Source organism: Crocodylus porosus, unplaced genomic scaffold (genome assembly GCF_001723895.1).
Source record: "Crocodylus porosus isolate Cpor-Errol unplaced genomic scaffold, CroPor_comp1, whole genome shotgun sequence".
In the NCBI taxonomy this organism is placed as follows: Eukaryota; Metazoa; Chordata; order Crocodylia; family Crocodylidae; genus Crocodylus; species Crocodylus porosus.
This window is the reverse complement of record NW_017728937.1, coordinates 5,309,060-5,320,452: the sequence shown is the minus strand read 5'-3', so window position 1 is coordinate 5,320,452 and position 11,393 is coordinate 5,309,060. Positions and strand designations below refer to the sequence as shown.

Genomic DNA, 11,393 nt, shown 5'->3' with positions numbered 1-11,393 from the left:
GTTTTCTACAGAGAGTCAACAGGTACTCGGTTGAAGAATGAGCGTCCTCTATGCCAGTGGTCTCCAAAATGGGGTGCACAAGACGATCCATTGGGGTGTAGGAAGAAAACATTAGAACTTCTGTTTATGCACTGGCACCCTCACTTGGACCATATGTCAGACAGTCACGTGTCACGTACGGTATGCGAGGTATCCTGAGGGAAGAGTGGGAGTTCCACAACACAGAGGGGTTGACAGTGGTGCCCTCACTCATATATTGGGGGTGTGTGCTCAAAATTTTTTTACTAATAGGGGTGCACGATCAAAAATGTTTGGAGATTGCTGCTCTATGCTACCAGGCATGCTGTAGTCATAAGCCACTTCAATCTGTGCTGTCATTTGTGTTTTCTATTGTATTGCTGGCATTGCTGTAATGGAAAATGGCTCTCTATGGGGAAAAGCAAGGGTCTGTGACTGTATGTACTGCGTTCCTATGGTATCCTTATTTCCCTGCCTTAATTACCATGTAATGCTTGCATACAACTTCCCCCAGATAAGACATACACCTTATTTTTGGGAAGGCAGAACGAAGAAAAAGAAATGTTTCCAGAGTTATAGTTGGATAAAGCAGGAACAGAGCCTAAAACTTCAGCTGACTTGCCTTCCCTTTCTTGCTTAAGTAAAAGCTGAAATCGTAGCTGCTGCTGAAGACTGGTCTCCATAGATAGAGCTATGATTCTGAAAAAAGTTAAAGAGTCTCTGGGGATGTAAAATAGGAGGAGGGAGACCAGGAGCAGCTAGCAGATAGCAAATTTGCCATAGGAAACGTTAGTTTGATTAATGGAACATCAAGTTCATTCATCTCTCCTTCTTATTGTTAATGTCTATGGAGTGAAGAACAATGAGCCATCAAGACAATTGTGCCCCCCTCAATTGTCTGAATAGTAATGCCACTGCTACTGTGCTGTGGAGCAAGAATCAAAGCAGAGTGCTTCTAATCCAGGCATAAAAATCAGGTTCCACCTTAAACACGCACATTAATTTTGAGGAGCTAAATTTTAGGGGCAAGTTGCATGTGGTATGCAAGTATAACAGGGGGCTGTCTCTGGGCCGGTCTACCATTGGCCTGCCCACCTGTTTCTGGGCCACCGCCTGCCTCCTCGCCTGCCATGCCTTCATCATACATAATTATGTTGTTAATTAGGCAGGAGGCTGCTCATTCTTGCCCCAGTGACAGGGGGCACTATCTGCAGCTCTGTTCCTTCCCTACACCACAGCCCAAGCTTCACAGATGGCATCCACAGTTCTTAACATCACCCGCCCCACACTGGCCCCCAGAATCCTCCAGTCGAGACCCCAGCTGGATCCCTCCAATCATGTGGCCTGTTCCACCCTCATTCTGGGCTGCCTAGCTCCCTGAGCTCTTCCCTGTCAGGTGTGGCTCCCTCCAGGACCTTTGGCCACACAGGCCCTGGCCTCACCTCCAAGGCCAGGCAGAACCCCAGGCCCTCAGCTCTGGGCATTCCTTGCAGTGGACCCCTGACCCTTTTGACCTTTCTGGTCCTGGCCCCAGCATTGACCAGTTGAGGGTGCTTCAAGTCAGGCTTCTAAGCCTCTAGCCTACTCTCTAACATGGGTCCACCTTCTTGGCCCTACTATGGTGTAACCCACCCAGTTGTGAGAGCTGGGGTTAAGGCACCCTGACTCACTTTTCACCAGCGTGGTCACTGGCCTGGCATTTCCTGGGGACTCTTGCACCACCAGGTCACCCATCCCTGGCAGGGTGCACTTTTAGCTCATGCCCAGGACCAGGAGCCTCCTATCCATCCCCGTAAGCTCTTACCCTTACCTCCAAGTATGTTGCATACAGCCTTACAACCAGGCAATATTTCTACTTGCCTGCCAGTAGCAAACTGCTCCATTTATATAGGTGGCCAGAGATCTAAAATGGCTGCTGCAATCAAGCACCTGCTAGCTGCTTGTCTCAGCCCTTAAAGTGGCAGGCACAAACAGTGTCCTGCCACAGCAAGTAAATATGATATTCCACTGCAGGCATCCTGTTCTGAGAATATGAAAGCGCTGTGTCCATCTATGCATGGCACTAGGAGCAAAGAATTGCTGTGTTCTCATTGCAGTTCTGCTTTGTAGCTCTGGTCAAATCTTTTATTCAGTTTTTCCATCTGGAAAATGGAATGATCTTCTTCTCAGCTTTGGTGTGAGGATGAATTAGTTAATGCTGGTGAAGCACTGTGGGGGCCAGGGGGTACATAATTTTGGGCTGCTGATATGTTTTTAAAATAAGAATGTAGAGTGGAAAGTGTGAAAAAATTGATGGGTCCAAGCCTACCAAGCAGCACTTCCAGAGGAGTGTGCAGTTATAGGACACCAGATTTGGCAAGCACTATGACTCTATCAGGGCTTGTTCAATTGATCAGCACTCTCCTTGCAGATTTCGCACTGTATTCCTCTGGGGCAGTAGCAGGCTGTAGCTGTGGACATGTCTGTGCTGAAAAGGCATAGCTACAGCTTGTGTAGGCCTTCCAGAGCCAGGTTTAAGCTAGGTCAGTGTAGATCAACCTCTGGGATACTCACCCAGATTGTCAGCATGTGGCAAGCTTTGTGCTGCTTCACCTGCCCTGTTGTTTGTACCTGGGCTAGCTTAGGGAGTGCAGGGAGCTGACTGCAGTGGAGATGCACCCCGTGGCCAGTACAGTTACTGGTATAACTCCTCCTCTACCACGCAGAGGCAGATATAGCCCCATAAAGGTACTTTTACACTAGTATAGGGTAGTCTCACATGAAAAAGAGACTTGCCTTTTTACTTAGTATTCTTGTGCCCACGCAAGGGGGAGATGTACAAGTACACCCTTATGATAAAAAATATGGGCATATTTTAGGCCTTAATCTATTTAGCTGTGCTGAGGTAAGAACTATTTAAAGGGACACTTAAGCTAAGTACAGACAGTCAAAGAGCCCAAGGCTGAATTGATTAAATTTTCTCAGGTTAATCTAAACTGATTGAACCGATAAGCAAGTGAACAGACATTCACTTTTGATTCTGGAAATGCAGCCACATGCCTGCAGTGGCCCAAGCCAAAAGCTGGAGGCTACCAGAGCACACCTCCCTGCTCAACTGGAGCAGACACCTTGGGGCAAGGCTAGCCCACCCATTCTGCAAAGGTAGTTGCAGGGGAAGTACAAAGCATCCTGGGATGCTGGGGGACTGTAAGTTAACTTGAATCTGGAGGGGATCTGGGACAGAAGTTCAATAAACCAGTTTAACCTAAATCAGTTAAATCTGCTACTACATCCATCCAGTTTCATCTTAAACTGGTTTCAGCTATTTTGAAAGCAGTTTATGCACACTGAACTCCTGGTTTCTGATCACTTATACTGGTGTATGTGTAATTTATGTCCCCTGCCTTTGCCTATGTCTATATTGAAGTCACGGCTGTGACTGTAACATAATGTAAGTCTACCCAAGCTAGATTTAAACTAGCTAGATTAGATACTGCTTAGAAAGGTAGCAGCAGTAGCACAGAGCTTAGCATAGGCTATGTGCCTGGGTATTTATCTGGCTTTTCAGAAGGGTTGCACAGCTGTTCTGAGTTCTATGGTGGTGTATCTAGACTAATAGCTGTAACCAAGTGATTTAATTTGAAGCTAGCTCTTTGGATGTCTACATGGGCAGATCTAGGATTTTGAAAGGGGGGCACAGGTGCAGGTGTTTTGGCACATCATCACATACACAACAACACACATTTTTTCTATTTTAAAGAGAAACTAGAAGCTTTACTAATATGCTGCAGGTCTAGTGCTGTATTACTCAGTTTAAGATCAAAGCAAAAACATATATAACTATTGGAATATTCACTAATATGCTACATTATATATACACTTTTAAAAACATAACAAATTAGGCAAAAATAGGAGAAATAGTCAAAAGATATTGTGTCATTAGTCCTGTATTCATTGGGCATCTTTACATGTGCTCTAAGGCGGGGGAAGGTGCTTTAATTAGAGCAGCTCTTGGGATTAATCAAGTCTGCTTGGGATGAATTGAGTCTGCTCTGAATTGCTGTCATTACAGCATGTGGAAGCAGGCGTCCCATACTTCTACAGACACCCATTATAGTTAAATGTATGTCTCTTCTTTGAGCATCTTGACAGTGCGTCCAATACTTTACTGTCAGTCATTTCTACATCTGACTTAATATGATCACACCTGAGTTAAGGTTTTTAGCTAAAGTTAAAATAGCCTGCAGGGCTGTGAAATACCAGGAATGGCTAACAGCAAAACTTCAGAAGAAAGGAGAGTTTGAATAATAGAACATTAAAACCTTTAATCAGAGGGCTGTTAACATTTGTGGGGTGGGGAGAGATTAGTAGGAATCAGGCAGATGATAACGAGCGGTGAAGTCTATTGACTCTCTCAGCACTGCTTGAATAGAAATGTGGCTGCCCCTTCCAGGCAGTTGGTTTTAAAGTATGGGTGGAACAGGAATCAACGAGGTGCAACTGCATCAGTGCACTCCCCCTTGGATGGCTATAAAAGCTGTGATTACAGCAGGGACTTTAAAGTATTTGTGCTATTAGGTCCACAGTATACCATCTTTGTGCATGTTTCAAATTTTTATGTGACCTAATATGAATGTATTAATGAATGCATAGTTGCAATTGTAAAATGTGCCACTGGGGTTATTTCCCCCTCCCCTCCGGCCGTTGTCACCATGTTAACTTTTCAAAGTAGCGGTTACTTAGAACAGGCCTAAAATCTTCCATTGAAATGCTTTTCACCCAATAGATAAAACATTTTATTTTCAATACATGGAAATTTGGTGGAGAGGGAAGAGGGAATCTTAATTTTGTCAAGCCAAAAAGTTTCTGCATTCTTGAAGAAAACTGGAATTTTTGACAAACTAGGAATAGATTACTTTTTCATTTAAAATGTTCATCCCTGATCTCTATCCCAATGATTGTGGGCATGTCTACACATGCAATTAATAAGACTAAATATACTCTAGCTCAATTTGAGCCAGAGTAAACTGATCCTGACATCACCATCTATACATGGACCAGTGAAGCAGTGAAATGAAATGGGCTGCATCTTACCAGAAGGTTGAGAGCCAGTTTGGTTTTCTGGAAGCAGTCGATGAATTCTGCCTCATTTGGAGGTCTTGCTCGAAGTGTCAGTACTCCCTCTTTAAGGAAAAGCAGTTGGGAAGGGAAATGCTTTTATTAAAACAAGTCAGAAAAGGATAGGTTTTCCTTATTAGTGTTCAGGAGAAACAGCAAGTGGGAGCAAAAAGGCAAGCTGAACTTGGACTGTATTGCTATGCTTTGCTTACTCTAGGAATGAGTCCCCAGATGGCTGGGTTGACCAAGCCAGAGCCCCAAGAGGAAGATGACATAGATGTTGTCATGTCATTAGTGTTCCAAACTCACTAGGTTGTTGGTTCTGATTCTCTCCCAAGCCATTAATCCTACTCACTCTACTTTACCCACTAGCTTTCTCACTGTATCAGCAGATGGAACATACCTGCTGGCCCTTTCTTTTTGCTCTTCTTTCCTTTTTTCCTTTGGTTCAGCTGTTTGAATGCCTCTGCTGCTTTCTGAAGCCTGGCAACAAACACTTCAATGTCATCCAAAGTGCAATTCAGGGTTTGCTGTGAAAAGACAAAATACACTGCATGTAAGCCAGAAGAGTAGCTATTGCATCCTACTCAGGAGCCCATGCCCCAAAGTTTATCCTTCACAAGGGCCTCCATCTGGAGGAGGTTTCATTAAAACAAGAAATGCAGCAAAACTGGTCTCTTCCGCATGGAAAAGGAATTGTATTAGATTCTTGTGTTGCAATTACCAACACAGTGTCTGATCTCCTGCTAGCAGACTGTATGATAACTGAGAAAAATAAGTGGAATGACTGGTATCTCTGGATCTGGCACTCTTTTCCATGTGGGGTAGTACTTTGCAGAGGCTTCCATTGAAAACAATGGACCTACTCAAAGAGCAAGGTGCTACTCAGTGGGCAAATCTACATGTGCCTTAATGCGTTGTAATTTGAACTACTGCACAGTAGTGCTGGTCCACATCTTGTATGTTACGCTAATGCGTGGTAGACTAATTCTACTGTACATTAGCATGGCTTTTGCTGTGACACGCTAATGTGTAGTAGAATTAGTCTACTGTGCTTTTAGCATCTTGTGTATATGCACCCAGTGAAAGTTAAAATGGCACCTTCTTGCCTAACAAGGTATGGATCTTCTCTCTTGCCCATTTCATCTTTGTAGGACCTAGGTGCAGATTTAAAACTTAATAAATTGCACAAAGTTAGTGTGTGAAAGTCCCTGCTCCCACTCTCTTTTTGCTTGCTACAGATGCCCAGTTCCTTTTACCAACCGTTTCTTTTTCGATCTTCTGTGCTAAGATTGCTCGGGATTCTTCGTGGTCCTGGGAAGTGGAGCTTCGTCGGTCATATTCTGCCAAAGGAAACAAAAACCCAAGGCATTTATCACTAAGAAAAGGCATTTATAACAAAGTTAATCAAAACAGGCATAAACCCCAAGCAGATAACAAGGATCCTGGGTCAGGTTGGCTGGCAAAGCTGGATTTGGATTGCATATCAATTACACTAGGTTTGGCAACACCAAACCTGTGAGGAGGTCAGAATTGCCAATTAAACCCTTCAAGTGGATGTAGCCCCACCTACAACATCACTGTGTCCACTGATTTCTGTCAGCCTGCCAATGTAAGCAATGCATGAATCACAAGGAACCACAGCCAGTACTTAGCTACTGAATAAAGAAAGCAGCTCCATGGATTTCAGGGGCTTGTCTACCAAGCAGTGGCAGTGGCTGTGGCAGTATCCTTGCTAGGATGGACCCAAACACACCTCACCCACGCCGAACCCAAAGGCATGCTCCAAACCCTAAAGTACACTGATAAGACCACTCTAGACTAGTCCTGAACCCCCCATCTCAAGCATACCAGACTGAGGCACACACCCATGACCGGTCTCATTAACACACTGGCAGGTTTGGCGCATGCCTGTGGCCAGGACCTGGCTAGACCTAGCCTTCCTGCTGATGCAGTGTAGACAAGCCCAGTGGAGCTGTGCTGATGTATACTTTCTGGTGATCTGACCTGTAGGCCTCCTTTCATCACTCAGCAATAAATGAGCTACCAGATATTCTTTTTGGTCACAGATGATTGAAATACCGTGCATCTATCAGCATAAGCGTCTGTCGTCACACGGACAGAACATCAAATATACACTAGCCTCAGGTATGCCAGGAATTCTGCAGGACTGACGCATTGGGCAGGCCCGTACAAAAATCTGAGGAGCCCTGTGCAAACTCGTATGCATTTTCTCAAGTTGGTTCTATTTTCTTAATGAGCAGTAAATAAAAACATAAAGGCACATATAGTCCTTAGGCTTTCAAGTGACAGGCTATGAATGAGATGTCAGCATTTCAGCATAAGTAGTTTCTTAGTAAGCTATTTGTTAGAAGAATAACAAATAAGTCTTGGGTAACAAAAGGTTTCAAAGTTCCCAGTAATTCCTTGAGTTAAAAGCACCAGACTATATAAAATGGAAGTCTTTGGATACAGGTCTGGCGGAGAGCCATAAAAGCTGTCTGCAAACCCTCTGTAAACAAAGGGATTGGGTTTCTAGTTTAGACAGGTGTTCAGTGCTAATGCAGTGAAGAAGAAGAAGACTTAACAAAGCATCTTCATTCAAGGTGTTAATCCATCCCACAGACATAAATCAGTTTCCATTTTATCTGGATATAAACCTTAGGTAATGTGAGGCCTTGTTGATGCAGTATACAGACTTCTGTAAAGCATTGTGAAAAACAGAGTTAAGGTCATAGTTGTCTTGACCATTTGTTAACAAATAGTGTGCAACAGAAGCATTGTTTATAGAAAATATGGGGTGGGGTCTATCTCCAAAATGTCCAGTTCTTGTTATGGAGGGGCAAGGGGCAGGGGGCATATTCTGATTAAGCCCATGGAGCTAGTCCTAAACCAAAACATGAGTACCAATGTTTGATGGGAGACCTAGTTATGTATTGTCCTGTGCCAGTACAGCACGATTCATGAATGGATAGAGTGGCTGACTCGCACAAGAGTTTATATGTTGCTTTCTAACGGCTGCAGTCTATGCAGTCTACAAACCCTAATCACAAGTATCCTGCCACTAAATGGGTGAGAGGTAATATTTTTGGGAGAAGGTACAGAGTCCTCTCCCTGTCTGTGAAATATACATCATCCATTGGGTAGTATTGCTAATGAATGGAATCAAGATGGGCTGTGGAGTGGTCTTACTATGGCCAGAAGGGAAAATGAAGTGTGCAGCCCCAGTTGTGCTTGTGCCTGAGGAAGCTCTTTATTGCATTTTAGTATAGGAAAATTAGTAAAGGAAGCGCTCTTGGGAATCTGAGACAAAATGCCAGGAAAGGCAAACTGTAGCAAAGGGTAGAGATAGCTTTACTAATTGCAAGCAAGCTAGGTCTGGTATTAGAAGCAGTGAAACCACAGCAGTCTGGAACTTAGTGCAGGCTAATTTACCCTGCTGAGTAGCTAAGCAGAGCGAAATTTCTTCCATGTTGCATGTACAGTGAATAGTAGAAAAGTCACCTTTGGAATATTATAATTGAGCCATCTCTGAAAGGCCTGTCCCAAATGATGCGAGTTGCCAGCGTATTTCAAAGTCTTGCCTCTGCAGTCAGTAGCCAACACTGAAAGCCTAGTGCTGGGAGCTGTGTCAGGAGGTGTATCTGCTGATCTGTAGTGACTGAATGAGCAAGTGTGTTGTGTTGGTTGAAGCTTGTCTGTATCCTTTCTGTAGTGGGGGTCCCAAAACTGGATACAGTACTCCAGATGTGGCCTCACTAGTGCAGAATAGAGGGGAATCATTCCTTCCCTCAATCTGCTGGCAATGCAGCCTAGTATTCAGTTAGCTTTCTTAGCAACAAGGGTACACTGTTGACTCATGTGAGCTTATAATAACGACTCAAAGATTGAGCTGACTCAGTGAACTTAGAATAATGCCTGTAAGATCTACCATCAGTTTATGCGAGCTGACGGTTACAACCGTCTCTACTGAAGTACATGGAAAGACTCTCATTTAATTCCATGGGAGTTACATGAGGTCTTAAATGTGTAACCTTTTCTCCCTTACAGACATCAGGGCATATAAAAAATCCCTTGTACATCAATGGGAAAATCCCAACAAATGATGTATTGATCTGGCTGGATTGATCCACCCCGCAGCTTGAAAAGATTGCTAGCCCCTGATGTTAAGTATGAGAAAGAGTCTTGATATGCTGTGTCACCTGAAGGGCTGTTCTAGGTTCATACTCAAGCGTGTAACTTGCATACTACTGAAACTAGTGTTGAATCCCTGATTATATATGAAAGATGTAAACTATGTGTGTGTATACACACACATAGTTTACATCTTTACATCTTTTATACACACATGCACGCATACTTTACATCTTTCTGATACTTACATTATATATATAGTGTGTGTGTGTATATATATATGTATAAGATTTATAGCTATAAGATTTCTTGATATATATAAAATCATGGATTCAGTGCTAATTTCAGTAGTATACAAGTGACACTCTTTGAAGCTGTAAACAGGGAAAAGTACGTCACTGTGGAAATGAAAGCTGAAAAATAGTAGATCATCATAACCAGAAAATGCCCTGGTCTTGCAGGACAAAGTCACATGAGAGAAGATGTCACAGTGAATCAATTGTATGTTTCAGCTCAGGCAGAATCAGTGCCTAAGGAAGGGTGTTTTATGCCTGAAATCCTGTCTAACATTTCTCCAACTATACAGTTATTCTACTAAAAATATTATCAAGCATATCTTGCTGTTTGCATATTCCCTGGATCATCACAATTACACAACACTCAAACCTACAAAATAGACAGAGAAACACTTCCTTTGACTGTAAACACTTTGGGGCAAGTCTTATCTCTTAGGCCAAGGGCGTATAATCCAACCACTGTGGGGAGATTGATTCTGGCTTTGATGCCATAGTAAGGAGGAGACAGTTCTCCCAAGATGTAATAGGTGCTACAACAGCACGTAGCTGAGAGGAAACAGAAATGCTGATTTACATTGAGCAAATGGCTACCCCTAACTGAAACTGCTTTGGGCAGGGGTCAGCAAACTATGACCTGTGGGCCAGATCTGACTCATGGAGCCATTGGATTCAGCTTGTTGATATGGGGTTGTATTACATTTGGTGGCAGGTGCTTTCACTTGTGCAGTGGCAGAGAGAAGTTGCAGTGGTGGCCAGGTCCTAGCGCCCACCTGTCCCAACTTAACCCAAACTAGGTCATTCCAGCCCACAACCTGAAAAAGTTGCTGACCTCTGACCTCAGGCAAAGTTACTATGCATTTTTTTCAAGGAATAATTGCACCCAGTTGTTCCTTTGTAGTCTGCCTTGGCATCATGTGTTCACTCCACTTTTACTATGTGACAACATGAATCTGCCATGCTAAAATGCTGTGTTGTCCATACCCTTAAAATGTACCCACAAAACATCTGGCACAAAGAGGCTGCAATCTTTGTCACCCTTGGGGAATGAAAAGACTTTGAATCCCATCTGTATTATGTGCCCATTGAGTGCTAAAAAAAAAAAATCAGATCTCCATCATCTGCTCCAGCTGCATGTCATTTTCATTATGCAAAGCCAGTTCAAAAATAGAGTCCCTCCGTAGGAACACAGATCAGTTGTTTGGCCTCTCCTATTCGTCCCTAGGAGAGAATATTTTCTCTCCCAAGCATGAGTATAGAATTTCATGTTGCATCTTAGTTGTTTTCTTTTTCTTTTCTTTTTTTAAGCACATCAAAATTGCATGTAAAATGCAAATATCTTTTAATACTGGCAAAAGATGTGACTGCAAGAAAGATGCCTCCGAACTGTTGGGAATTTTTAAAAATGAAATTGGGAGCTTGTTTCCTATGTTCCCCCTCTTGGGAAAAATAAAAGTGTTTTGATTAGAGGGAAATGAAACAAAGAGATAAGGGAAGGGTTTGTGGTTAGCATGCCACAAGACGTGAGTTCAATTTTGGTTTCTGCCACAGTCGCCTAGTGGGATTTTGGGAAAATCAATTTATTCTTCTAACTGAAATTCTTGGCTCCATGAAGTCAAGTGAGCTAGGCTTTCATCTTGAGTGTCTCAATTCCAGATCTTGCATAGCATCTCTTTCTTGCCTATTTACACTTGAAGGTCATCAGGGCATGGATTATTTATGTACTGTATAAAGTAAACCCTGGTTAACTCACCACTGTAAGGGGAATGGAAATAATGGTGACTTATTCAGTAGTGCTCAATTATCAGGAGTCACTAATTGAGGGGAAAGGGAAGGAGCTAGCAGGGAACT

At 43.1% G+C, this 11,393-nt stretch overlaps 1 protein-coding gene across 1 annotated transcript in view; it reads right to left on the bottom strand.

Annotated features, from left to right (window-relative positions):
- The window catches only part of EPS8L2 (EPS8 like 2), a 99,059-nt gene that overhangs the window by 6,768 nt on the left and 80,898 nt on the right, over positions 1-11,393 (bottom strand). Inside the window, exons 9-11 of the mRNA XM_019547315.1 lie at positions 6,379-6,458; positions 5,519-5,645; positions 5,092-5,180 (exon numbers count right to left, since the gene is read on the bottom strand). Coding sequence (XP_019402860.1) covers positions 5,092-5,180; positions 5,519-5,645; positions 6,379-6,458 — 296 coding nt within the window. The remainder of the gene's footprint in view (positions 1-5,091; positions 5,181-5,518; positions 5,646-6,378; positions 6,459-11,393) is intronic.